The 27614-nt window shown below is 41.4% G+C and overlaps 2 protein-coding genes across 6 annotated transcripts; both read left to right on the top strand.

Moving 5' to 3' along the window:
* The first annotated feature begins 1074 nt into the window (after positions 1-1074).
* On the top strand, positions 1075-14431 carry gabpb1 (GA binding protein transcription factor subunit beta 1). Of its 5 annotated transcripts, none has more exons than XM_088921811.1 (9): positions 1075-1198; positions 2626-2733; positions 3468-3635; positions 5450-5644; positions 7642-7789; positions 8296-8409; positions 10111-10290; positions 10776-10891; positions 13099-14431. In XM_088921811.1, the coding sequence occupies exons 2-9, from the start codon at positions 2626-2628 to the stop codon at positions 13249-13251; spliced, it is 1182 nt and encodes a 393-aa protein (XP_088777937.1). In that variant the 5' UTR covers positions 1075-1198; the 3' UTR covers positions 13252-14431. The 5 variants fall into 5 exon arrangements, with proteins under 5 accessions (XP_088777937.1, XP_088777940.1, XP_088777938.1 ...); XM_088921814.1 differs by lacking the exon at positions 13099-14431 and adding an exon at positions 11257-11574; XM_088921812.1 differs by having other exon boundaries at positions 1081-1203.
* A 2570-nt stretch (positions 14432-17001) lies between these two features.
* On the top strand, positions 17002-26953 carry hdc (histidine decarboxylase). Its single transcript, XM_088921545.1, has 13 exons — positions 17002-17029; positions 17414-17586; positions 19895-20008; positions 20486-20608; positions 20750-20884; positions 21677-21820; positions 22629-22695; positions 23749-23911; positions 23999-24089; positions 24549-24647; positions 24748-24849; positions 25133-25174; positions 25490-26953. Exons 1-13 carry the CDS (start codon positions 17002-17004, stop codon positions 26303-26305), a joined length of 2097 nt encoding a protein of 698 aa, XP_088777671.1. The 3' UTR covers positions 26306-26953.
* Positions 26954-27614: the final 661 nt, after the last annotated feature.

Here is a 27614-nt window from a genome sequence, read left to right as displayed (position 1 = left end):
ATTAAAATACGAGACTGTGAATTTTTTTTTTATTTAAGATTACAAAATCTCCCCCTCCAAAAACAATAAAATATCAAGTGTTTTATATAGCCATGTACTGTACCACATTAAAACATTAAAAAACACTGAAGAATTTGGATTTCATCATTGATAAAAGCCGACTTAAACGCACTGGAAAGGATGAGTTGTTTTAAAATAAGTCAACTGAGGCCACTGAACATCTTAAATTCACCGTTTACTTTACCATATCTCCGATACAAATCGGATGGCTAAAATCATGAATCTAATTCTCAACAGCTACATAATTTCCTAATCAGGCTGTGTGTACGTGTTTCTGAATTACAATCATATATGGAAAAGCATCACACCCACGAAAAGGGCTGAAGTAAAACAGCACTTAACAGATGTGTTCACCCTGCAGACCCGCTTCCAATATTTTTATCATCGGTGAATATAAAAATGTAGCTTGATTTTGTTTAAATGGGGTTCGGTCCTTAAGCATAAACTACCGCACAACCCTATATTCACCCCGAGGCGGAAAAACTACCGTGTAACTTTTCCTGACCATAAGACTCTTTTCAGAGAATTCCTCCCAGTAAAGACATTTAACAAAATATTACAAGCAAGGGGGGCCAGAAGATCCTGACAAAGTGACGATGTTACACACTGCTGTGCAGGGCTCGGATATTTTAACGGTCTCTCTGCGTGGCGACGAAACCCGGCAGAAATCCAGGTTCAAAACGCAAAGCGCAGCTCGAGCGCCCAGCGGTTCGTCTGCACAGCAGCTGCGCCACACCGACTTCTCGGCCACAGCGCACTACTAAGTATCACTCCGCACGCACATGTACGTTCCTCTCACTTTGTTTATTCAACAACAACACACATAAAACTACTACACATGGCCGATAACCACTACTAAGGTGCACCGGGGTTGCTTCAGATTTTAACACTGGCAGGAAAATGAGGGCAATGCCCCATGAGAGGGTGGTTTACAAGTCGCTACCTCGATAATAACTGCCAACAGTAATTGAAGAAGAAGCTGATCACTCAGCTCCGGATTGTGCACATCCGCGCAAAATACGGGGACTTGTGAGTAAGAAAACTGGGCGCCTAGGCGAGACAGCATCGTAACAAAACCCCCTCGGTACCCTCGCAGGCTCCGTCGGCCCGAAGTACCGCGGTCCGGCAGATCCAAACGGTAAGGTAAGGCTCGGGCGGGCATGCTTATCAATGTGGCAGGCAATAAGGAATCTTTTCCAGGTCAGTGTCGGGGTGTTTTGTGCGGCCCTACCGGATGTGGAAGTTGATCTCTTTGCTGGTGAAAAATAATTCAACTTCCCCCGGAACCCCGAGCATCCGACCGGTTTCCTGTTTATTGCATTAAACTTGCCAGGTTTCCGGGGTTACTGGCGTTTAGAGCTTTATGTTTTTTGGGGAGCAATAAGTGCCCCGCCGTGTTTACTTTGGGCTGGGGTCCCGGTGTTTTCTGGCGGCAGTGGGGGTGTTATCGGAGAAAATGGTGGCCTGGTGTTGTGCGCCTTGCATGGCTTGGGTAGCGGGCTGTAGGGCCCGAGGGAAGCACGGTGTTGAAGAAGTAGATACGTGCAGACCGAATATGGGTAAGCGAATGGGTGTCGTGTTATCATGCAGGACCCCAGTTTGACTTTAAATACTGAACGTCAAAGCCTCGTCTGGTTTCGATCACGATTAATATGGGAACGGAACTAGGCAGAATTTTACATTTGTTATTGGCGTGCTTGGTGTTTTCTCATCTCATCAAGCACTCCAAAGACCGTAAACGTTTGTTATACAGATCCTTTATCATTGATTTTTCCGGTTTTAGCCTGAAAAGAGCGACTTTTTTGCCTGGATCTTCCGAGAGAGCTGTTTTCGTTTTGATATGTACCACGGAATCCACGTCGCCATTTTGATTGTGTATAATAAAGTGTGGTACTTGAAAGGTCCAGAATCCCCACATAAAGTTATCTGCTTGTGGAGGGAGTAAAAAAAAGACAAACGAGAGTCTAAAACACACGAGCGCAAATACACGAAATACTGTTTTTATACGCGGAAAGGTGTCTTTGGGATTCGATTGACTGCAAATAGAAATGAGTGTTTTCATTCGGCTATAACTTGAACCTTCTGCTTTTACGATAATGAAAGATTGTATGTTTAGTGAATATCCAAATTTATAAGTTAAAGTAATGCAATCGATGGTATAACGGATCATTATATATAATGAAATATATATTATACGTCATATTATAATATCATTTCCAGGTATGAGCCTTGTTTTACAGCTGTACTGTAAGACTGTACATTACTATACCACTGAAGTTATAGTATATCCTCTGTGTACAACAACTGTAATGTAGGTTGTAGTGCTTTGTTGAATTAACACTGTTCTACTGCACTATAGCCCTATTCTAACAGAGCAACCTATTGTACTGTAATTGTTATTGCTACATACTGTAACTATACAGTTCTGCTTAACTATTTGAGTGTGTGTTTACATGCACACTGCCTGTTTTGATCTATCGCTTGGTGTGAATAAGGTGTGAGGACAAAAAAAAAGCCATTTTCGCTTGGCTTTAAAAGTGATGAACCGTTACTTCTTGATGCTAGATGTCCCTGGTGGATCTGGGCAAGAAGCTGCTTGAGGCAGCCCGGGCAGGACAGGATGACGAAGTCCGTATTCTGATGGCTAATGGAGCACCGTTCACTACAGACTGGGTAAGGACTGCAGCAGGGGTGTGCTGAAATGACATGGCTGCACAATGGTTTTTTCATTTAATGCCAAAAGCACCATGACAGCAACTGCTTTACCTCTGATAATTGGCATTCATATACAGAGCAATTTGTATGCATGCTAGGGATATTAAGCTTATCATAATAATAAAGAAGGTTCACTACTGATTAAACTCTTCTTTGAACATCTTTATGATATGATGGATCCCATTTGTACACTTGATCAGATCACTTTTGCATAGGTATTGAACTGTTAACTGTTAACTGTCAGCTTTTGACTATCCTAGCAAGTGCTTGAGAGTTTTAATTTTTTGCTAAAACTCGCTGTGCAAGAATGCCCTTTCTTCTATCTAGCTGCGAGAGATTTTTCTTCTAATGAAATTATTTTTCTTAAGGCATACTGAATTTCGTCATACCACCAGCCTGCATGAGTGTTTTTTACTTCTGTTTTGACCAAGGAGAATTTGATAAGGAGTGATCCAGTCTCTCTTCCCTTGGTTCACAGCTAATTTATCATTTTAAATGTTATATTTATTAAAAGGCACAATTAAACTCATCTCATTCATATTAGGATTGAAAGCATTAGTGCCATTTTTGTTTGAATAACTTGAAAGCAGGTGCTTCCTTACAGGGGTTAATGTGACAGTTAAAGAAGTGAACACAGTCCAGTTAAACACATTCATTTCAGAACCTGATCCTTTCTGCTTTTTTTCTGTTAGCTTGGAACGTCACCCCTGCACCTCTCGGCCCAGTATGGGCATTATTCCACCACAGAAGTCCTGCTCAGGGCAGGGGTGAGTCGGGATGCCAGGACCAAGGTGGACCGAACCCCCTTACACATGGCGGCTTCAGAGGGCCACGCTCGTATTGTGGAGGTGCTGCTGAAGGTAATGACTCCAGTCCATCTGACCTGTGGGAAGGATTCCAAATGCTCACAGACATCTGTGGGATGTAATGGTGACCCAAATGTCTTGGCAGGTTGCTGACATTTTTCAAGGTCCTGTGATTCTGGCTGCATGTAAAATATTTTCAAAACATACTAAATTTGTATAACAATATAGAGTGCCCTTCAAATTTATTCATCCACCTGAATGAAATGGGAACAGAAATGTTTCTAACAGAAAGATTTACAGATTGGATAATGTCTTGCTTAGCATTGCAAAGAGATCAATCATATTTGTCAGAAATAATCTTATTCACACACCTAGTAGTTGGTATTTTATAAATCCTGCTCTGGCAGAGATCTCAGTGACTAGAAGCCTTATGATGTGTGCTGATAGATTCTTGCTCTTCAGAGGGAGAGGTTTGACCATTCCTCCCGGCAGAATAGCCCTTGGTTCTTCAGACCCACTGGTTTCTGTTTTGTGAGCTCCTGAGGTTGAACCACAAATGTTTTTAATTGGTTTGAGGTTCGAAGATAGAGTCAAGAACATTTGTGTGCAGTTATCCACTTCTTTGCTGATTTGGGTATATTCTTTGGATAATTGTCACACTGGAAAATCTGTTTTTGTCCATTCTCTAACTTCTTGGCAGAGGGATCAAGATTCTGGCCAAAATGTTCTGGTACGTAGGGAAAATCATGAATACCAACATTTTAAAAAGGACTCCTGAGTCTGTAGATGTAATATAACCCAAAACATAATATAGGTCTCCCTCTCCATCATCTTTCATAGTGAATGTGAGAGTTTTCTCAGTATTTGCTCTACCTTGGTATGGCCCACGCAGCACTGATGTGGATGTCAAAGAGCTCAATTTTAATTTTATCTGACCACAATACATAGTTCAAATTGTAATTTTCTTGTAGTTCCGCAAATGCGAGTTTTGTGTCTTGTTCAAGAAAAGGCTTCTTTCCTTGCAACCTCTCGATTTATACCACATTCCCATATAATGTCAAGTGATGTTGATGCTTTGTATCCTGAAAACATCAGTTTGTGTTGAAAATGGGACTGTTTCCTACGATTTATGGTTGCTTCCTGAGCTACTTGTCTTACAGCTCTTGGTGTAAGACAAGATACTCTTGCATCTTCTTCTTGGCAGGATGATTTTTAGCATAATGTTTTTATAGGTTGCTGGATTTTATTTCATGGAATACTTAGAGGTGTGACTAAATCTGGTCTTCGGGTTTTCCAGAATTCAATATTTTTTAGACTTGTGAAATCTGAAGTCAGAATTTGTGTTCTTGTTTCAAGGGTATTAATAAATCTGAAGAGCACAGTATATACTTACAATCTTTAAAACTACTCAGAAAAATTAAATCCTTCCCCTAGATGAGTTCTTGTTAATTTCAACACTGTAATAAAATGGCTTCTCACTTTTTAGGGATGCTTTTGGAAGTTACCTTGACATTATATTTTTCAATATTACATTTCTTGTTTCTTGATCATTTCTAAGTCAGATCTTTTAGTATGTTGGAAGTGTGAAACTTTAGGTACAGTTATGGTGTATCGAAATCTATTATTAAACCCATGAAGCACTACAGACTATACACCAAAAGGCTGCACAAGTATGGCTTTGATGTAGTAATTCTGTTTGCTAGTTGTCTTTAGAGTGCACTAAATTGAACAGTGATTGCAAAACAATAGTAGTTTCATAGCAAAAAAATCAGACCTGTTAGATACTTTCATCATCCCTTTCCATTTGTAAATGTGGAAAGTTCACCAGCAACAGTACATGCATTGATTTAGGATTTGTTTGTTTCTAGCATGGAGCTGACGTGAATGCCAAAGACATGCTGAAAATGACAGCCCTTCACTGGGCCACAGAGCATGGCCATCGAGACGTCGTGGAGCTTTTAATAAAATATGGTGCTGATGTTCATGCACAGAGTAAATTCTGCAAGAACGCACTGGACATTGCAGTTGACAATGCAAACGAAGAACTGGCAGAAATTCTTCAGGTAATTCCCCAGTTATTTTCCCTTTGTATTGCATCTAAAAAAGATGGGTATAATGAATACAGTCTAACAACATTCTGTGATGTACAGTGGGTATAGAAAGTCACCACCTCCTTTCAAAATGTTCACCTTTTGTTGCTCTAAAGCCCAAAAAGAAGACAAAATCAGACTTTTTCAACTTTTATTTACAAATAATACCTTGCAACATGAAATAAAAAAGAAAAGCAAAACTTCCGGAAAAAAATAAAAATGAAAAAGTAGAATAACTGGGTTGGATAAGAGAACAGCCCCCCATGAGTTAATACTTGGTGGAAGCACCTTTTGCTTGAATAACAGCCTTGAGTCTGTTTGGATACTACCTCTACTACCTTTGCACACCTAGAGGGAGGGATATTTGCCCATTCCTCCTTACAGAATTGTTCAAGCTCATTCAAACTGCGTGGTGACCGTTGATGGACTGTCCTCTTCATGTCATTCCAAAAGTTTTCAGTGGGATTTAGGTGAGGGCTCTGACTAGGCCACTCAAGGACATTCACCGTCCTGTCCTTCAGTCACTGTACGCTTGCTTTGGCGGTGTGCTTTGGGTCATTGTCATTTTGAAAGGTGAACCATCTTCCTATTTTCAACTTCCTGGCTGAGGGCTGCAGGTTTTCTTCAAGAATTTGCCTGTATTTTGCACCATCCATCTTCCCTTTTATCCTGGCAAATGCCCCAGTCCCAGCTGAAGAGAAACACTCCCACAACAGGATGCTGCCACCACCATGCTTTACTTTGGGAATGGTATTGGGTTCTCGCCAGACGTATCGTTTTGCATTCCGGCCAAAAGGTTCGATTTTGGTCTCATCTGACCACAGCACTTTTTGCCCCTTGGCCACAGAATTTTTAAGGTGCTTTTTAGCAAAACATAAACGAGACTTGACGTAGCTTTTTTCTTGCCGCCCTCCCATACAGGCCAGATTTGTGGAGCGCTTGTGATATTGTTGTCACATGCACACAATGACCAGTCTTTGTAATAAAGGCCTGTAGCTTGTTCAAAGTTTCTGTCGGCCTGGTCTAGGCAAGGTCTGGGTGGTGCCATACGCCTTCCACTTCTTAATGATGGTCTTGACTGTGCTCCATGGGATACTTACAACCTTTTTATACCAATCTCCTGACTTGTGTCATTTTGTGCAAGTTTACAAATGCAATTGTAAGGGGGGTGAGCACTTATCCAAATAAGGTATTGTACTGTTGTAATATTATATGATTATATTTGACTCTTCTAAAAATGTAAGTATTTCTGTGTTGGCAGAAGTTAGATAGAAGTTTTATTCTTAGTGATTTTGATTCTGAAATTTGATTAACTTTGTGGTTCCTTGACTGTAAATACTGTATTTATATTACAATTTAACAGTTGTATCTATAATTGAAGCTAATGAGAACCAGTGTAAAAAATTTCCATTTTGCTGGTGGCTTCCTATTTGACTGTCAAATGCAATGCAATGTGTTCTTCCCATTCTTACTAGGTCTGGGTCAAATACCAACCCTGATGCACCTGCCAGTTACAAAATACAAATAATTTTTTTGACCAGAAGAAAGAGGCATTTTGCAAAGAACAGGCTGGCATCAAGTAAATGGGTTCACAGCTTATGTGTGGAGAATGGATATATGTTTTGATTTAGCCCAGGGTCTAGTTTACTGTAAAAGATGACACTAAATTAGAAGAAGCAGTGCTCTCTGATCAGTATAAAAACAAGATCTATTCTTTTAAATGATGCAGTGAAAAATGATACAATGAAGGCATGTACGCTGCCGGGTTAGGTGTAAGGGGAGTTGTTTCTTGACCTGTAGCATGTCTGTCTAGGATCAAAGGCTGCAGCTCCAAAGGGCTTTATCCCAGAGCACAGCATGGCTTCATACGAAGTCCTCAAATAAAGAGTGTACTAGCGATGGGCATGAACTTCGTCAGTTCTTTAATGATTAACAGCAGACCCTACACTGACTGTTTGCCTTCTCCACAGGTGTCCATGCAAAACCAGATCAACACAAACCCAGAAAGTCCCGACACAGTCACGATACACACAGCTACGCCTCAGTTTATAATTGGTCCTGGAGGAGTGGTGAATCTCGCAGGCCTGGTTTCAGCTGCCAATTCCTCAAAATCAACAGGTATGCTGTCTGGGAACATGAAGTGCTTTGCCGAGCTGTTGCAGTGTGTACAGGCCTGGTGGCTGAAGTAATGAAAACTTTGTGTTGCAAGTGGTGGACATTAGCCTTTACTGTAACATGGCAGTCAGCTCTAATGCACAAGCTAATCAATAGCAGGTATATGTTTAATTTGCAGTCTGTCACTTGTCATTTTTTTGCAGTGTAGAATAGTGACAGGTCTGGGTATTGTTGGCACATCCAAGTTTTTTTAAACAAAATTTGGCTTTCCTAGCAACATTTAATATCCCGATATACAAGATGCTGGAATCTGCTATAGGCTGAGTAAACAGAGTTGTTCTAATACTGATGGAGCATAGATGTACATCATATCTTAGGACTTTTAGGTTTAGGATTGCGGATTGTGTTTTATATTCTTCAGTTCTAATTAAGTTAAAAAGAGATTTAATGTATTGTTAGTAAATGGAAAACCAGGGTTGTATACTAATTTGTGTTAAATCTCTTCTTAGATGAAGCGGGTGTGTCAACAGTACAGTTTGGCAACTCATCAACATCAGTATTAGCTACATTAGCAGCTTTAGCAGAAGCATCTGCTCCCTTATCCAATTCATCTGAAACTCCAGGTACTATGTGTTAAGTTGTTAAAAATATAACTGAGATTTTTTTAGGCAAAAAGCTCAGTGCTGCTACACCCCCTATAAACCCTCTAACTTGAAGAATTATCATTGCCAGACAAAAGGAGGTGTTAGGAGGGGGGGAAAAGTCCCGCTTATTTTTCCAGGCTGCCCGAGGAGTAAGTTGTACTGTACTTTCCTGGGACACGGTGTACTTTCCTGGGACACGGTGATACACGGTTGAATTTATTTACCCAAATATATTACACTAGCTGTGTCACCATTAAACCAAGGGTGTGGTAGTGGTATACAAATGATTGGTCTGGTTAATAGTGTAGTACTCCAGTTTTTTAAATGGTTTTATGATGTAAATTAGCAGATGTGGTCATGTTACCCTTACCAAAACAAAGATATCTACATATGTAGACTTTGAAATAAGTGTCTGAAGAGTCTTTCACAGTACATAATTTGACTTTAAATAGGAGAGTGTTGTTATTTTTTACTTTACCATTTTATTCTGGATAAATACAATACCCAAATGCTTTGAACAGATGCAGCCAGCAGTACAGGGGGTTGGTCTGGATAATGGAACTAACCCAGTGCTTGGAGTGGGGAGCTGAGTCAGTGTAGGGTGAAAAGGAGCAAGCAGGGGTTAATTCCACACTAGAAAGTGGAAATAAAAAGCAGCTTGTCAGCATGACACACCACCTTACGCCCGAAGAACGCCTTTTGGTAAAAAACACTACCTTTTCTTGTCTCCTCCAATTCACCTGTAGATGAACCTCTTTATCCTGACGCTTTTCCTGGCTCACTGTGACGTGGATGCCTGTGATCAGACTGAGTCTTGATGTGGGTTTGAATAACTGAGGCAGGGTATTAGAAAAGAGGAACGTACAGGGAGTGTCTATTGAGTTTATCAGAACTTTTGACATGAATGAAGATGCTGCCCCGAAGATGGTGTTTTGAAATTGCATTATGAGATACTTGACCTTTTAGAATTCTAGTCCAAGCAAAACAAAGGGTAATGACAGCATCCAGTCTGCAGAGTAGAGTGCACATTAAAACACAAATTAAAGGAAGGTTTTACATCAGATGAAAGCATTAGCTTTTGTCTCCTTATGTCAAGTGTGATCTTTGAGTGGACAGAATTCAAATACTCTTCTTTCCAAGAGGCCTTATCAAAGCCAACATCTCCAATTGTATAGGCTATATCACAGCAAATGTTTTTTTTAGATGACTGCACAAGTCATCACATCCCAGAAGTGTTTGCTTTTCTTTTGTATTTCCTCACAGTCAATGATATACAGTATAATTTAACATTGACTCATGGAGATTAAACCCCTGTGTTTGTGGTGGCGCAAAAGTCACAGAAGACTTTAACTCTTCGAGGCAATTTCAATGTACAAAAAAATAAAAAGGTAGATCAACTTATAGCTGTGATGTGAACTGCTTGACAGCTTTATTATTTGTAAAGACATCTATTTTCGTTGTGCTTGGTGTTTCCTTCACCATGTTCTTTAGGCCATTTCCATCAATTAGAGAGAAATTACCACTTAATCTTCAAAGTTGACACCTCTGTGTAACAAGTTCTTTAAAACACATGCTCCTGTTGTTGTGATACATGCAAACTTTGCTTGATTTGCACATGGTAAAGTTTATACCCTGTAGTTTTATATCTTACATACTGTGATACTTTTTCTCATTGTTCAGTAGTTGCAACAGAAGAAGTGGTAACAGCAGACTCAGTGGATGGGGCCATTCAGCAGGTCGTCAGCTCTGGGGGGCAGCAAGTCATCACTATTGTTACAGATGGCATCCAGCTTGGCAACTTACAGACAGCAAGTGGCATAGGCCAGCCCATCATCGTGACAATGCCAGACGGCCAGCAAGGTAAATTTCGAACCATATTGTAAAGATATTTAATGATGGAAATTTTTTTATATGTAACACATGCAGAAGAAGGAAGCAAGTTCAGATATTGCATTTGTATTTCACAATCTGTTTCACAGTTTAGATTATGATTTGTTTGTCCCCTCTGGAATTAAAATTTACAAAAGCCAATACACTGCTATGGTGGACGTGGGCAGATGAGACGGTAGTAGAAAGGTGTGTTGCCCCGGCGTCCTGTCTAAAGTCCTCTTTGGGATGAATTTCTCACATCCCCCTGATCTGCTGTGTAGAGGGGCTGCACTTCAGAGATAGATGAAGCAGGTCTGTTCTAATTTATAATGCTTTGGGATGAAACACTATATGAACGCATGTAATTAATAAAGTCGTTAAGAACACTTGCATTTTAAATATCCAGGAAGCATTTTTATTCTCTGACCGGTGTTGTCATAGAAAGTTTTAGCTTAGAAAGTTTTTCTATGTTTAAGTTTTAACAGTGCCGGCCACAGACATTGCAGAAGAGACTGTAATCAGCGAAGAGCCATCTGTCAAAAGACAACGTATAGAGATAATTGAAAATCATGTGGAAAACACAGGAATTGAAGTAAGTCTGTCTATAAGTGGCTTTTTTCTGAGATTTTAAAAAAATACACAAGCTTTTTTTAGAACTTCTGCCTTTGGTTATTTTTGCTACTATTTGTCTATCTTCTCTGCATTGTCACCGGACTTAATTTATGTTTGGTCTTCTGTGCTTGAGCATAAATATGAAAAATGATAATTCCCCACAGTTTTTCCACTTGAAAACAGTTTAGAATCCATACATGCAGAAGAGGAATGAATTGATAATGAAACTGAAATTGTGAATCCATTGTGAGTAGGGACATGTTTCTTGACAGTTGTTAATATCAAAGTGGAAGCATTGGTTTGCTTATGAGATTGCAAAAGTAATTCGTGATCTTGTCATTTTAGGTACAGTATGAACAGCCAAGGTAATCTAGTGGATAAAGGGATTGAATTAGAGGAGAAAAGAGAGAAGTAGAAGAATGGAGATAATAAAGGACTATACGGCAGAATGCATGGCAGAAGAGAGTGCCAGGCACACATCACATTAATGACACACAACATGGCTGAATATATTTGAATATATATTTTTTTACTTAAAAAGGCATTTTTACAGCATAAACGTGTAGCTGCAAAGCTACTTTAACGTTGACACATCAAAAAGATAAATGTTTTTTTGTTTTTCAATAAAAAATCTGTAATGTTTGCCAATAAAATAAGTTTCCTCAATTTATTATCTCATTTGGTTATTTGTGGTTAAATATTAGGAAGTATGACTGTGAATTAATGTCCCCTTGCATTTTTATATATATACATGCCATCAAGCAATATAAAGGATGTGACCGGTTCACAGCAAGAAGTTTTTATATCAAAGATTGAAAAAAAGATGAGAAGATATTGCAAGATGAAGTTAAGTTGTCCTTATTAAGATTTTAAGTCAAGTATTATGAAACACTGAACACGAGCAAAATCAACTTTTAAATCCTGTACTGGAATTTGGCTTTTTGTGCAGCATGGAAATATTTAGGAGCAGAGCTTTATCTGAAAGTGCTGTAATACCAGTTAACTGGTAATACTGCTGTGTATCTAATATACGATCCTTGGAGATCAAAATGGTTAGTATTTTATAGCATTTGATTTTTTCCCCAATTAAAATGCCAAATGTTTCATGTGTTTTAAAAAGTTTTAGATCAGGGTTTTATTTTGAGGTTGTTGGAATTTATAGTACAGTATTTGACTTCAGTAACAGAAATGGGAATAGGCAGACAGAGACAAAGAATCTGAAGTATGTGCACATTAATAATACAGAACGTTTTAATGGTGATGGGGAGCTGTCTGTAAAACAATGCTCATTTTACTAGTCATGCAGTCATTAAAATTTGTAATCCAAAGCAAGTGATTGGCATCTGCTTTGGGAAGACAGTTGAGTTGCATGTGTTCTTAGAAAATCCCAACACCTACAGCTGCTTCTTTTAATTGGAGAGTCTCTGTTCATAATTGTGATTATTTATGTGGCATGGTATGGTTTCATTTGACAGTCATTTTAATGAGTTTTACAATGTGAATTGATATATTTGTCTCCAGGGACATTATTTTTCATTGCTGATAAAATCTGCTGCACGGAGAATGTGTTGATGCAGAATGACCTTCATCTCATAAGTGATATGTAGCCAGTTTGTCTTGAATACATTTTCAGATATAAAATTATTTAATGCAATAGATTTTTTTCATTTATAAAGATTGTCTGATTGCCTATATCTTGTTCACTTTATTTTGGAAGGCAGCTCATAAAGAATTGATCTACATACAAGAAATGACTTATGGGAGTTTAACAAAAGTTACAAAATGCCAACTTAAAGAAATTAGTATTGATTTGGGGATTTAAAATAATGTTGCTGTGACTTGGAGCCATGAAATCCAAGAGCTCAATGAAATGAAACTGCAGCCGTGTAGTTTAACGTGGTGTTTGTCTCATGGGCTGAAACTCATGCAGTTGTATTTATCTGCAAGGAGAGCAGGGCACTCACAATGGTAGGACTCGGTGCTGTCAGTGTTTTTCATTTCCAGTCGTTTTTGAATAAAGAGAAGGCACAAGAAACGGGTGACGAACGCCAGTTCACACAGCAGACACTGCTGTCCAGGGAGCAGCAGCGAGACTAGACCTCCATGGAAATGAACTCCTTTCAGTGACTCCTTAAGACGTGTTCTGCTCATCTCAAACCAGCTTTCTGCTTTCCTATGCACCCACAGGAGAAAGAAGCTCTACAGAAACAGTTAGAGGAGGCTAATCGGGAAGCCCAGAAGTACCGGCAGCAGCTTTTGAAGAAGGAGAAGGAGGCCGAGGCATACAGGCAGAAGCTAGAGGCGATCACTCGACACCAGTCTCATAAAAAAGCCGTGTGAGCAGACTGGAGGGGGGTGGACTCAGGAAAGGCTGCTCTCAGCCGAGCGGTTGAAACAGTGTAACAGGCAGTGGGGAGGGTTCTGGTCGCTCTTCGTCATTTTACCCACAGATGGAGGCGTGTGGAAGGAAGATCCCCCACATGCTTCTCCAGGTAGAAGAACTGACCGGGCCCATGGCAGGGTCCTGGATTGTCCATTCTTCATTATGGAAAGCTTTCTGCTATGAAAAGACATTTTCTTCACTATAAAAGCACTTCTTGTACCAATATCGGTGTGTAAATAATCCTGAGTATGGGCTGAGTTTAATGCCGGTGTTTTATTCTTCATTTGTGTTTTTTTTTAATAAAAGGAAGGTGGTGCTATAGAAGTTTTGCCTTTGCACTGCAGTGACACCCAGATAAAACAGAACCTTCTTACCTTTTCAAGGAGAACCAAGAAATCAGGCTGACAGGGATGAATTTGTGTATTTTGTGTTTTGGCAGGTCGGTGTAGCAATGTGGGTTTTACTATACAGAAATGAAGACGTGAGCTTAGCCTGATAGTGGTGTCCATAAAAAAAAAACCTTGCAAAAATCAAATTCAGTTTGATTTGGTCACAGGATGAATTTGGTGAATCTTCACAACTTGTGTATTTCAGCACATGCTGGAAATCCTACATTGTTTGCCAAAGTTAGACACTACATAACATGGGATACTCAAACTGTTTTTTTTAGCAGACGGCTCTCTTTGCTGCTTTGTGCGTTGAGCTGTGTGATTCCAGTACAGATACCTGAGCCTTGTGTTATGCTCTTGGCTCCTTAAGCCTCCCTAAGGGCATTAAGGCCAAAATCCCTACAAATTCACTTTGAATGTTCTAGTTACAATGGAAGGAGTCTTTTCAGTGTCATGTTTTACTGTATCTGTGCCTCATGGCTCTGTAACTGAGGTTTGATAAGAACCAAGTTCTGATTTGTCAGGAATGAAATGAAAAGGTGAGCTGCCATTCTCTGCTTATACACATCTCGGACACTCTTCCCGTTACTAAGAGCACTACCAGACTGAAATGAGAACTGGCTTTTAAATGTCATGTATTTAATACATTTTATGTAGTTGATTGAGCCTTCTCGCATAAATTTGTAAAGGAGTAGTTTTTTTCTTTTTATATTTCTCTTTTAAAATAAATGAAATCATGTTTGAAGGATGAATGGACTTCTGAATGTTTTATCGCCCATTCCGGGAAGCTATTTCTTATGTTGTGTAGGCTCAGAAATGACCAAATGTAAGAATTTGAGGAAGCTCACTTACATTTTTAACAAACATACATACTGAAATGTCTTTTTGGTCTTGCAATTTCACTACAGTGGCAGCAGCCCCTCAGAAATTTCCTGTCCTTTTATTCTCCTTTGTAATTAAGAGTTTTGTTAATGAAAAGGTTTTACCTTACAACCATGTAATTTTAAAAACTGTTAACATGTAAATTGGTTAATTCAATACAGCATCATATCTATTTCTTTATATGGCAGATACAGTGATACTCCAGAATTATTGGCACCCCTTGATTAAACATGAAGAAAAGTCCTAATAAAATAAACCACATAGATAATATGCAAGAGGAATACTTGTCCTTTTTTTCTAAAACATTTTTTCATTTCAAGGTTCAATTGGAAACAAATAATGCTGTTACTTCAAGGTCACTTAAAATACAATGAAACACATCTGAAAAATAATATATTTATACTTATAGAAGTTCAGTTTTATCTTAATGATCTAATGTGTGTACTTTAGTGACTTCCTGTTTCCCTAGGGTATAAAAATGATTAAATGCACACACAAAAACCTTTTGTCATCCATCAGCATGGGGAAGGTCAAAGAACTTACAACAGGAATGAGGCTAAGCATTGTTGATCTTCACAAAGCACATAATGGGTATAAAAATAAGTAAAATCTTAAAAATATCAATATTGACTGTCAGGGAGATAATTAAAAACTTCAACACCACTGGAATGGTGGTTAATTTGCCAGGAAGAGGATGCAAGCCCATCTTGTCCTTTGCCAAATGCTATTGGCCCTTTGACTGGGAGTGGGTGCTGTGGGCAGATAAGACCAAAATTGAACTTTATGGCCACAGTCATCATGGGTATGTTTGGCGTAAGAAGAGGAACGTAGATTCCAAATAGAGCCTCATACCTACTGTTCAATATGGTGGGCTGGAGGATCTTTGATACGCTGGGGCTGCTTTGCTGCCAGTGGTCCTGGGGCCCTCATTAAGATCGGTGGCATCATGAGTTCTCAAAAGAACCAGGACGGTTTGGCCAGAAACCTGGTTGCCTCTGCCAGGAGGCTGCGTCTTGGCCGAAGATGGATCTTTCAATGTGACAAGGATCCAAAACACACTTTTTGGCCATGGCCATCTCAGTCCCCTGACGTGAACCCTATTGAAAACCTGTGGTCTGAGCTGACGAGGGCTGTCCATTAGCGCACACCTACAAACCTCAAGGATCTGGAAAGGTTCTGCATGGAGGAATGGGCTTGGATCCCTGCCAATGAGTACTCAAAAAAGGGGTGCCAATAATTGTTTATTTGGGGGGAAATAATAGTTTTTTTTATCTTGGTTGATTCTATTGAATCATTAATTCAGGATAATAAATTCCTTATGTTGGCAATATATATCTTAACGAACTTATTGTTTTATACTTCTTTTTTTCTTTATATTTATCAAGTGGTGCCAATAATCCAGCTGGAGTCCACTGTAGCATTCAATAAACCTACGATAGGAATCTTTTCGCGTTTTTTTGTGATTGTGAATTTCATTTGCTTTTGCAAAGGAAACACGGTAACAAACAAAGAACACCTGTTGCAGAAAAGCCATAATGCCTTGCTCGCAGTAATGCACGAAAATATTGCATAAAAAGCCTTCGTCACGCCTGTGGAAGATACTGCCATGTGCGGGTTTTCCCATGCTCGGCTTCGATCAGGCGGCCGAGTAAATATCACTCATTCATACGCTGTTCAGCGCCGGTCAAAGTAAACCTCCGTTCCGTGGTTTCTAAAAAAGCAATTGGGGCTGCTAAAACCCTATCTTTTAATGAGATGTTCAGGATCTCTTCCTTGTTTGTTTTTGCCACAAACCAGGGTATAATGAAACGATGGGCGTTTCGTTATCTGGTTTCAGGTAACTATGGTTATGGTTTATGTCTCTTTATCTGTTCATGGTAATGAATTGCCATGATTTGTATCAACTTTATCCCATAACATGTTATCCAGTGCCGTACAAAATGTATAATCAGCACTGGTATAGTAATGATTTTTCTTGATTGAACGTCAAAACTTTAAGTGTAAATTTACATTCTTAGTTGATCCATGCTGTAAATCCCCATTCTCATTTTAAAGGTTAAATACAATCTTTTTGCTACTTCCAAAGAGCTGGAATATTATTGCCATGAAACGTTCTAGGACGTAATCTGTGAAGAAATATGCGCAGTTTCAAAATAAGAGTGTTTATACTTTTCAGTTTTTCCATTGAGGTGAGCCTAGTTTAATGTCTTCCATTAGTTGTGTGTGCTCGTATTTTATTGACGGCCTGAATATGGCGGGGGGTCATTTTTTGTCTGTTGTGTACTCTTTTGAGATCAGACGTCATAATTACAAAAGAGGACGTCTTCCGCCGCTGATTGCGAGTATAAAAACTCCTCGCTGCCCACAAAACAGCAGAACAGACGTGTTACATCGAGAGCTCACTTGCGTCTGTGGCTTCTTACTTGAGCGCCGAGGATGCAGTCCGAAGAGTACAACAGGAGAGGTCAGTGCTGGGCACGTCTAGTTTCTGATCTGAACGTCTTTTCATTCGGTTTTATGCCAGAACCTTGCCTTGTTTAACTGCAGTTAACTGCACTGTTCACAAAGTTGGTATATATAAATTAAAATAAGTATCATTACTCTGAATCCAGTTTTTTCACAGGTGTCCACTTTGAAATATGTGGCAGGCTAGACACATTTATTGATACATTGAATGTCGATGTTCGTTTTTCTAATTATTTTAATTTATTTTAAAAAGATAACGACACTCATGAAAAATGTTTTCTTTTTAGCAGTAAACGTGTGATACTTTGCTTAAGCATTACACTGCATTTTTTTTTCTAAAACAACTGTCGGCTGATCACCTCCAATGTCCCCCGCGCGGCAGGTAAAGAGCTGATTGATTACATCTCTGTCTACCTGACCAACATCAGAGACAGGCGGGTGAATCCGGACGTGCAGCCTGGGTATATGCGCCGGCTCCTACCCGACACCGCCCCGACGGAACCAGAAACCTGGGAAAACATTTTCAGCGACGTCGAGAAAATAATCATGCCAGGGGTATGTTTCCCTGCTTACTTCTTCTTGAGGACTTAGGTAACCTTAAGAAGGCCTACTACTATAGCATCCGGTTTGATAGGCTTCTACACCTGCGGTGTCTGTGGTGCAAGTCAGTAACTGATAAGACGAAATGTTGAACGTTAAAATGTGATGTACTAATTCACTCTTACAGGAATTTTTGAACAAGGTATTATTAACCCTGGTCACACTACGCATAAGTAACTTTATGGACATAACCCATCGATTTTCTAACCGCTTTATCCAGTGTGGGGTCGCGGGGGGGCCGGAGACCATCCCGGTCTCGCTTGCTATGTCTTCAGCGGTGATCAGGATGTTTTTGCACAGGGGCAAAATTAAGTTATACCAACTTCTGTGGGTGTCGTAGGAGTATGTAGGCATGCGGAGTTCGATGTTAACGGTGCTTTACTCGTCACTATTCCTTTCAACCTTTCAGTTACTGTTACTTTCAAGTTTACCGGTGGTTTGACGCCGACAGGTATACCTTGGGTGGAAAAGTCTGTTGATTTCTCGAGAAGGTATCCAGTCCTCATCCCAGAGTGACAGTGTGTCTGAGGCGGATGAACGGGACAGAAGTTGTGAACCTGAGCCGGCTAAGTCAGTCACCTGCTGGTTTAACCCTTCAAGAGCTGCGTTAGAATTACACCCGCAGACACACTGCCCACCGGGACCAGGAAGGGAAACCATGTTCGCAGTTCAGCATATTACACCGACAGCCAACCTGAATTAACTCACTTTTCTGCTCATTTTACATACTATCTCCGCATTGTGCGTCACACCTAGCTTTAAGCGCTTTGCGATATTAAGCGGATTGAGAAGCCACCTTTAAAGGCGCTATATAAAATAAAGTTTAGACTTATTAATTACAGTCGTTACACCTTAAATAACAGGTCTAATTGTATTTAGAGTTGCCTACGAATTTATGTTAGCTTTATCATATCTTTTCATGTGATAAAGCTGTCCACAGCCTAGGTATAAATCCATTAAAATGCACAAATATTTGTCCGGTGAAGTTGTGGCAGCTGGCATTGATGTAAAAGAGACCTCTTTGTAAGCTCTGTCCAGTCAGTTCTAAAAAATAAAAATGTGTAACCTTTTGCTTTTGCATGTGTTTGCTAGTTTATAAAGAACGAATCAAATACGTTCGATGTAGTTGAAAAAGCAACTTATTCTCATTTTGTAATGAATACCTTTTAATAATAACACAACATTTTAAGTGATACGTTGTTTTAAGGGCATGTTTCGATAAAATAATATTGAGTGAAAGGAAAATGCGGCATTCTCACCAGTGTTCGAGGTGTACAGTATATAGTAAGTATTATCAATAGTGATGACTCCGTTGCTAATTAAAATGATAATTATGTTTTAACATTTTATTCACTAACCAGTTTTGTACTTCCACGTAGTTGCTGTCGGTAGTATTGTAGTAGTATTTAAAGAATATATTATACATTATTTACAGAATGCATTTTTTCCCTCAAAACGATGTTGAATCTACAGTATCTCGCTCCTAATTTATGACAAAACTGTTCATTTCCGAGAAGGGCAGCAGTGCCGATATGGGTCTTGCCTACAGTACCTGCGATAGCAGACGTTCTGTATAGTAAGAGCGCCGTCTTCCGCAGAACTAGCTCAGATCCAGGTGACTGTAACGGTCTGAACAACGGGAGAGAGTAAGGGCGGCCTTGTATTAAAATGTGTGATCAGAATAATTTACTATTTATTATTCTGCAGCTAGGATCACACATTCTCCCTTCCCTTAACGACAGACTACTGTTCTGTTAAATTTTCTCCATTCATTGGAAGTTTCATTTCACACCTCTCTACACCCATTCTGACTTCACACCTCTTGATTGGCCTCTCTTTCTGTCCCCTACTCCCGCCTCTCACTCCTCCTCCCTCCCAACCTTTGTTCTCCCGCTACTTTACCTTTGCCTACTGCCCTGTCTCTCTCACACCTGAAGAAGGCTCCACTGCCGAAACGTTGTGTTCTCTTTCTTCTTTTTTTCAGCATGGAATAAACCTATTACTTGTTCCTTTGCAGCCTACGCATGCTGGCGCAGCTACCCACCTGAACTTGTACTAAAATAACTGTCCTATGCAGTCAGTCATTCAGACAGTGATAAAAACACTAATTCTGCATCCTATCTGTGTCTCAGGGCCTTATAGAAAAGGAAAAGCGACGCGCTGCATGGCGGCTTTATACAAATCGGGAAAACTCGTGAAGAAGCTGTGCGGGGTGGAAAGGACTGACGTGCGCCCCCCGGCGCTGTGCTTTGCTGTGTTGTAGGTGGTCCACTGGCAGAGCCCCCACATGCACGCGTACTTTCCCGCTCTCACCTCCTGGCCCTCCCTTCTCGGCGACATGCTGGCGGACGCCATCAACTGCCTGGGCTTCACCTGGGTGAGCGGCTGCTCGGCTTCTCGGGTTCGGTTCTTGACCTGCTCAGTACCGGAGCCCATGTGTGTGGAGGTGTTCGTGCGCTGCGGACCGTTATAAATGAAAAATAACATTGAATTCTGTCTCATGCACGAACGGAGCGACCAGATATGTTTTATGTAGTATAATAAATGTACGTAGAAACGTCAGGAGTTAGACTATAGAGTATGCTAATTATTATACGCGGCAACCACCAAACAGGCCGGGTCAATGACCACACACTACCATTACCAGTGATATCAGTGCGGCTTTTTATACACTTCAACAGAATTCAAGAGAGTTAAAGTCACAGTTCTGATAGAATCTCGCATCCGAAAGTACGATTTCTAAGTAATTGAAACAGTAAATTCAAAAGTCAAGCGCTGTGGTCGCCAGCGTGAGCTCAGGGCGTTGAGGATCCGTAGGCAGCGGGAGTGACCGCGCTGTGCTGTCGTTGCGCAGGCCTCCAGTCCAGCGTGCACCGAGCTGGAGATGAACGTGCTGGACTGGCTCGCCAAGGCCCTCGGCCTGCCCGACCACTTCCTCCACCACCACCCGGACAGCAGAGGCGGGGGGGTCCTGCAGGTACGAGGCTCTCGCACGCCGGAGGACTGTAACTCCTGGATAAGACCTCGTTAGTCACATTTCCTAAGTGCATGAGAGCGAGTCTTCTCCGGGTACGAGCCGTAAGGAAGCATCGCACTTTTAATCGCGCGTCTTTTTCAGAGCACGGTCAGCGAGTCTACACTGATCTCCCTGCTGGCGGCCAGGAAGGCTAAAATCCTGGAGATGAAGGAGGCCGAGCCAGCGGCAGACGAGTCCGTTTTGAATTCGCGGCTCATTGCCTACGCGTCAGACCAAGCAAGTGTCGTTTCTGCTGGCGCTGATTATTACTTTTATCAATTTCATTTTGTGCTTCGGTTTCCTCTCAGAGTCCAAAGTTTCACTGGTAGGTTGGCTTCTGGTAAAACTTTAAAATTGTTGGAAGCAGTTAGAAACTGGATGGATTTTCGTTTTGGCAAAACTCCATCACACAACAATCTAGAAAATCGTATATTGAATGTTTGAAATCTTTTGTTTAAAAATGTGTATTATTTGGTATAAAGGCAAAGCTCATTCCAGATTAGAGTGAATGTAGAGAGGTAGCGGAGTTTCTTGCCGTATGTACATGCACATTGAAATTCGTATTTGCGCTGATCTCTGGGGACATACAGTACACAGTATAGCAGACAACACCACACAATGTAAACAGTACATTACCAAACGAAACCTAATAGATAGATAGATACTTTATTGATCCCGTGAGGGAAATTGCAGAATATTCCTTAAATTTCTTGAATAGTAACACCCAGAACAATAAATACGTTGTAGCGCACAATAAATATGTGGAAGTCCAAGTTAGAAGTGCACAGTGCAGAGGTGCATTGAGTTCTGAGGCATTGCACAGCTAACTTGAGGCATATGGTTTGTGTTCCTGCCAGAGTAAGGGTTGCAGGACACTGAGGTTGCACTATTGCTTAGAGGCGGGTTAGGAAGCGCTGCATCACTGAAAGGCGAGCACCGCAGTCTGTCTGTGAAGGGTTTTCGGCGCGGAGCTGCTGTTTGGTCGACGTGCTGCCTGTGAGATAACGTCGGCGTGTTTCCTGTCGGAAGGCGCACTCGTCAGTGGAGAAGGCCGGCCTGATCTCCCTGGTGAAGATCCGCTTCCTGCCCGCGGACGAGCAGTTCTCTCTCCGAGGGGAGACCCTGCGAGCGGCGATCGAAGAGGACAGGAAGAGAGGCCTCGTGCCGGTGCTGGTGGGGTGCTCCGTCCTCTTACGCCAGCGCCTCGCGGTCCCGGTGCAGGTCACCCCCACACCTGCTGGTGTTCACTCCATCCCGCCTTCATTACTTCATGACGGAACTGAAGCCATCCTTGATCTGCGAAGGCACTTCATTGGACCATTGGACCTGCATTTTGTTTCTAGTCCCAAGTGTGAGATACAGAATACAGCAAAGCTACAACAAGTTTAAAAGCTGGGAACAAACAATTCACATCACTATTATTATTATTCAGTGGAGGGTTTGATTGTGTCAGTGAGGGCTCGACTGGAACAAAAACCAGCAGGTGTGTGGGTCACCAGGACCAGGACTGGAAATCACATCACTTAAAAACTGTACACAAAATAATAATAATCATTAGCAAAATCAGCAATAATTTCAGTCATTTGTATTGTTGAACATAAGAAAGATTACAAGCAAGAGGAGGCAATTCGGCCTATCTAGTAGTTACTTGATTCAAGGATCTCTTTCACTTTCTTGAAATAACCCAGGACATCAGCTTCAACATCATTGCTGGCCAGGTTGTTCCATACTCCCACCACCCTTTGTGTAAAGAAGTGCCTCCAGTCATCAGTTTCAGACACACTTCCATGTAGTTACCACTTGTGTCCTGTGGTTCGTGTTTCACTGTTCACTCTCAAGAAATTAAGAAGATTTTGAATACTTGTAAATTGTTTTCTAATTGTTATTTTTCCTCACCTGGTAACGCATTTAGTATGTGTTTGAAGGAAAAAATCTTGAGAATTAATGTACCTGAAATAGTTATCTTCATGTTGCTTTTCAGGTCTGTGCAACTTTGGGCACGACTGGAGTGTGCTCATTCGACCGCTTGTCTGAGCTGGGACCAGTTTGTAAGTCAATTCCGCTAAATTTATCTTTATAATTACTGTGAGCCTGTCAAAACCACTGGTGCCTGAGATTAAACTTATTACTGAAGTGTTTCCCTTCTGTTTAATTTAACTTAAAAAAAATACACCTGGAGCAACATCTTTTTCCATCTCTAGAAACTGAAACACAAACCTGCCTGTGCTGACTCTCCCAGCTGTCTCTGATCCAGCTCTGGAGCTTCAATGGGACTAACAGTGTGCACAGCAGAAGCAGTCTGATTTGGCTACAGGGAACTATTCAGGAGGGTTTATCCTGGAAAGAGCCTTGAATCAAAAGTGCCCCTTTCGGTCGTCTTTAGAGCCCCCTAGGGAAATAGTAAAAATTCTTGGACAGGGTCCACCTAGGATTGATTTATGAATGTTTATTAATGTAATTATCCCAATTTTATCAGTAATGTACACAGTCTAAGCCACACAAGGCTGTACTAGACTGGAGCAATGATGTATTTTACTGTGCTCCTCAGAGCTCTGTGCTGATGAGAGCCACTCAGCCAGTGCAAGGTCTCATTTGCCCAGTGCTGGGCAAGTTCCCTACAGAGACGGTGGGGATAAGGAGGTAGTACACTACTTTTTGTAAACTGGTTCCACGCTTGATAAATGCATATACCTCATAGGCATAGAATAGACATAAAGAGTGGAGTATTTTGTTGGTAAGGAATGCACTGTACACTTTTTGATGCAATGAAAAAAGCAGGAATGGCGTGCTGGCACACTGGTTAGCATTGCTGCCTTGCAGCGCTGAAGCCCTGGGTTGCTAGCTGCATGGAGTTTGTGTGTTCTCCCCATGTTCTTGTGGGTTTCATCCAGGTGCTCTGGTTTTCTCCCACAGTCCAAAGACATACTGGTGGGTTAATTGGCTTCTGGGAAAGTTGGCCCTGGTGTGAGGGTGTGCGTGTCTGTGTGCGTGTGTGCCCTGTGATGGGCTGGCTTTCATCCAGTGTGATCCTGATTTGGATAAAGTGGTTAGAAAATGGGCGGATGGATGAAAAAGGACCGGCTGTCTCATTCCTCATTCAGGTGCCAGTGAAGGCCTCTGGCTGCACATAGACGCCGCTTACGCTGGGACGTCCTTCTTCTGTCCAGAGTTCAGGGACTTCCTCAAAGGCGTCGAGTTTGCCGACTCGTTCGTCTTCAACCCCTCCAAGTGGATGATGGTGCATTTCGACTGCACTGCTTTTTGGTAAGGGGCTTCCTCCTGTTAAAGACACATTTCACTGAACTTCCCCGCAGAAAGACGCTAACTGGGCCTCTTTGTTTGTCGTTACAGGGTGAAGGATAAGTACAAGTTGCAGCAGACCTTCAGTGTCAACCCAGTCTACCTCAGGCATGAAAACTCTGGTGCTGCCACTGACTTTATGGTACTTCTGAGTTTTTGTACTCTTATCAATTGGACTCCTTGTCGTACTCATTATTTATATTATTTACCTGATCTCTCTGTTTAAATGGAAAAATGGCACAATAAAGCATTAACATAATGTGAATGTTGCATACTGTATGGTGCTACAACAAAAACCAGCCATGTTACCACCTTGTAGCCCAATTCTGTTGGATCTCATCAGCCAAGGAAGGCCTGGTCATTAGTGGGTGGGGGACCTCTATGGAAAACCAGGTTGCTGCTGTAAGCCTCCAACCCACGACCCACGATCCCAGAGATGTACCCATGACTCTACGCTGTTCCCCTTTTCGTACTGTTCTCGATCTTCACGAAGGGAGAGAATGCTCATCTGCGGGGCCAAGTGGGTTGCCTAGAGGAAGGGGCTCAGGCTCAGTACTGTATGTCACCCACACCAGAGTTATTCTCCTGTATCATTTTCCAGCACTGGCAGATCCCACTCAGCCGAAGATTTCGCTCCCTTAAACTGTGGTTTGTGATGCGCTCGTTCGGAGTAAAAAACCTTCAGGCACACGTCCGTCACGTAAGTGCTACTTCGTCTGAAGCACATGGGTGTTACACACTTAACGGTTTCCTGTCTTTGTCAGCTGTATACTTCCCTTGTGCATTTCCTTTATTCTCAGGGTGTGGAGATGGCAAAGCTCTTCGAGTCTCTCGTTCGGAGTGATCCTAATTTTGAAATTCCAGCGCAGAGACACCTTGGACTGGTGGTGTTTTGCTTGAAGGTGTGTATGAGTGAAGCACAGAAACTTGTACGGTATGCATGGTACGGCTTCTCATCTTACCTATTAATTACATTGGGCTGACAAAAATCTACAAAGGAGAGATGTGCAAAAAAACTGGAAAGTGAGACATGCAACTAAGAATTAAAGGATAAAGAAATAAAATGTTTCCTGTGGAGAATATATTATCCCAAATTAGGAACATATATATATATGCTTTTAATGTAGGATAATATTAAAAGTAGATATGGAAAATTTAATTCTTAATTCTGTTCTTAATTTTCAGTTTCAGAAAGATAGTTCCTCCAAGGTGGGCTATTCAGGAAAAGTAGATGCTGTTTGGATTAGTAATTTATTTGCTGTTACCATGTTTTACCAGCAGGGGGAAGTGTTGCTGTAGCAGTTGCTTGACAAAGGTTAAGACATTCTGGTTATGCTGAAGTAGCAATAAACTGGGATTTAGACTTTAATACTTTGCAGGTCAATGACACTGTTTTCCTGCAGCGGATTGCAAAAGATCTGTGAATTGTTGGTAAGACAAATAAACTAGGAAAACCTGTTTTTGCAGGCTTTGTAGGCTTTTCTCCACTTGTCAAGCCTTCTGTTTTTCTTAAGTGGAGTATTTTCTTTTTTTGTTGTGCAGGGAGGAAATGCTCTGACCGAAGAGCTCTTGAAGTCGTTGACAAAATCAGGCACCATGTTCCTCATTCCAGCAGCCATCCGTAAGACCCTGGTGATACGCTTCACAGTGACTTCCCAGTTCACTACCAAAGAGGACATCCTGAGAGACTGGGGCATCATCCAGCAGACCGCTGCCCAAATACTCCTCAGGGATTCAGAGAACCATTCCTCTGGCACTGTAGAGCAGCTGTCTCACACCAGCAGTAACGCCGGGGAAAATGTCTTAGCTAAAGTGTTGTCCGGGCCCGAGCCCCAGAAACCTAGAGCAACAAGGAGACATCCTGTGAGCGAATCAGATGGGGATAAACACTCTGGCTGTCTACAGACTGAGCCACTGGGAGACCCTTTCGATGACACCTTCCCTGTGGAGGTTCAGAAAGTCAATAAGTTCAAGCAGGCCTCCCAGGTCTACAGCCACCTTGCGGGACGAGGGCAGAAAAAAAACACCCGTTCCCTGAGCTGTAACAGCGAACCGCTGAGCGTCCTGAAAGACCTCAACATCCTCCAGCACCTCTCCCAAGAGGGGTCTGTCAGAAACGGGCCGTGCGCGAAAGGGGGCCTCCTCTCCAGTCTCCCCAAAAATGTTATCCTGCTGGAAAAAAGTGCCTTGAAAAAGCTGACCAAGTTTTACAGCGTGCCCAGCTTTCCCCAGTGTGGCATTCAGTGTGGCATACAGCAGCCCTGCTGCTCCTTGAAAAGCTTGCAGATATTCCACAAGCCATGGTTCTCATGCAACAGAGTGAATTCTGCCTTAACCTGCCTCAAACACCAGAGTTAACTAACCCCTCGTGGGGAAACCTGTAGGCCAGAGATGATTTATCATGAGTACACCGAAGAGGAATTTTAGACTCTTTGGAAAAGGTAAAACACATTGACGGAAACATAATTATCTGTTTTAATGAAAGAAAACACTTATTTTACTTCTTAACAGAACCGTTCAGGCAAAGGTTTATATGCTACACTTTTTGCTGGACAGTTAAAGCTACGTACAGATCATGCCTTTCTCTTTCACTTTGGAGGTGTCTGGAGGTCAATTACTTTTTAATTTCAGACGGAGATTTTGCTTTAAACACAGGCTTACTGATGATGTTTTTTTAGCAATAGTAAATTTAGACTTTCGTGCCTGTAAATGTCCACTGTATTCCGATACATACCTGTATGTAAACCAGCAGCAGTGAAAAAGTGCTCTCAGGTCTAGTTAATAACAGCCTTCATCTTGCACTGTGTGATCACATGAGGAGTGTGGACCTGTCATGAGATGAATCTGTATCCTTGCACAGATGTACTAAAATTGCACATTTGTGGTGGATTATGGACGGACTGATGTATTGAAGTGAACCCACCCTAAGGACATTTTTTTCTCTCTCCTGTGCCTAACTTTTCTGCTACAATTGATTATATTATTATTTTAAATTCTGTATGTGTAGAATTAGCTACTACAACTACTTTTGACAAGCAATTGCAATCATGCTCTAATTTCACTAGTTATTTTTGCAAAAGACAAGTTTACCTTTGTTTATAGATTGAGAATAAATCCTTATCTTTTGAATAATTCAGACTTCTGTGACTTTATCTTTCCCCAAATGCTCTATAATCACGGATTCAAGCATGGTAGATGTCACTAGCTGACTGTGACTCGGATTCCCCAGGAGAGTAGGGTGATAGTTGCCCAGGACTCTCCATTCTGAGATGCAGGTATCCCTGAAAGGTATACGGGAGCGTGGAGGTGATGTCCTCCAGTCAGCCTCTAACTTCTGGTGCAGGGTGCTGCTGACTGTGATGTGTTAAAAGGCGATTGGCTCAAAGGTGGGCGGGAGGCGGGGTCTGCTTTCGGTCACTCCTTTTCCCGTGTGCAGCCGCAGGATTCGTAGCCGTGAGCCAAGCTGTGAAAACTACACAGCAGGCTTTTTCAGATTCGGTAGGTATAGCAAAAATCATAATCAATTCTAAATTAACAAAAAAAAGAGGGAAGATAATCTTGCATTCCAATAAGATAAAAAAAAGAAAAGCTGAAGGGAAGCTGGAATTCAACTGAAACAAAAATTTGAAAAAGTTTAAATAAGGTATGCCACTAGGGCTGGGCGATG

The sequence above is a fragment of the Atractosteus spatula genome, chromosome 7 (assembly GCF_055471065.1).
Source record: "Atractosteus spatula isolate fAtrSpa1 chromosome 7, fAtrSpa1.hap1, whole genome shotgun sequence".
Lineage (NCBI taxonomy): Eukaryota > Metazoa > Chordata > Actinopteri > Semionotiformes > Lepisosteidae > Atractosteus > Atractosteus spatula.
The sequence above is the reverse complement of the archived record's forward strand: the minus strand, read 5'-3'. Positions and strand labels throughout refer to the sequence as shown.

Coding starts and splice junctions, on each gene's coding strand:
- gabpb1 (XM_088921811.1), top strand. CDS start 2,626: ATGTCCCTGGTGGATCTGGGCAAGAAGCTGCTTGAGGCAGCCCGGGCA. Junction 2,734..3,467: donor CACCGTTCACTACAGACTGG/GTAAGGACTGCA, acceptor TTTTTCTGTTAG/CTTGGAACGTCACCCCTGCA. Junction 10,892..13,098: donor TGGAAAACACAGGAATTGAA/GTAAGTCTGTCT, acceptor ATGCACCCACAG/GAGAAAGAAGCTCTACAGAA.
- hdc (XM_088921545.1), top strand. CDS start 17,002: ATGCAGTCCGAAGAGTACAACAGGAGAG. Junction 24,090..24,548: donor GTGCTGCCACTGACTTTATG/GTACTTCTGAGT, acceptor ATCATTTTCCAG/CACTGGCAGATCCCACTCAG. Junction 24,648..24,747: donor TTCAGGCACACGTCCGTCAC/GTAAGTGCTACT, acceptor CTTTATTCTCAG/GGTGTGGAGATGGCAAAGCT.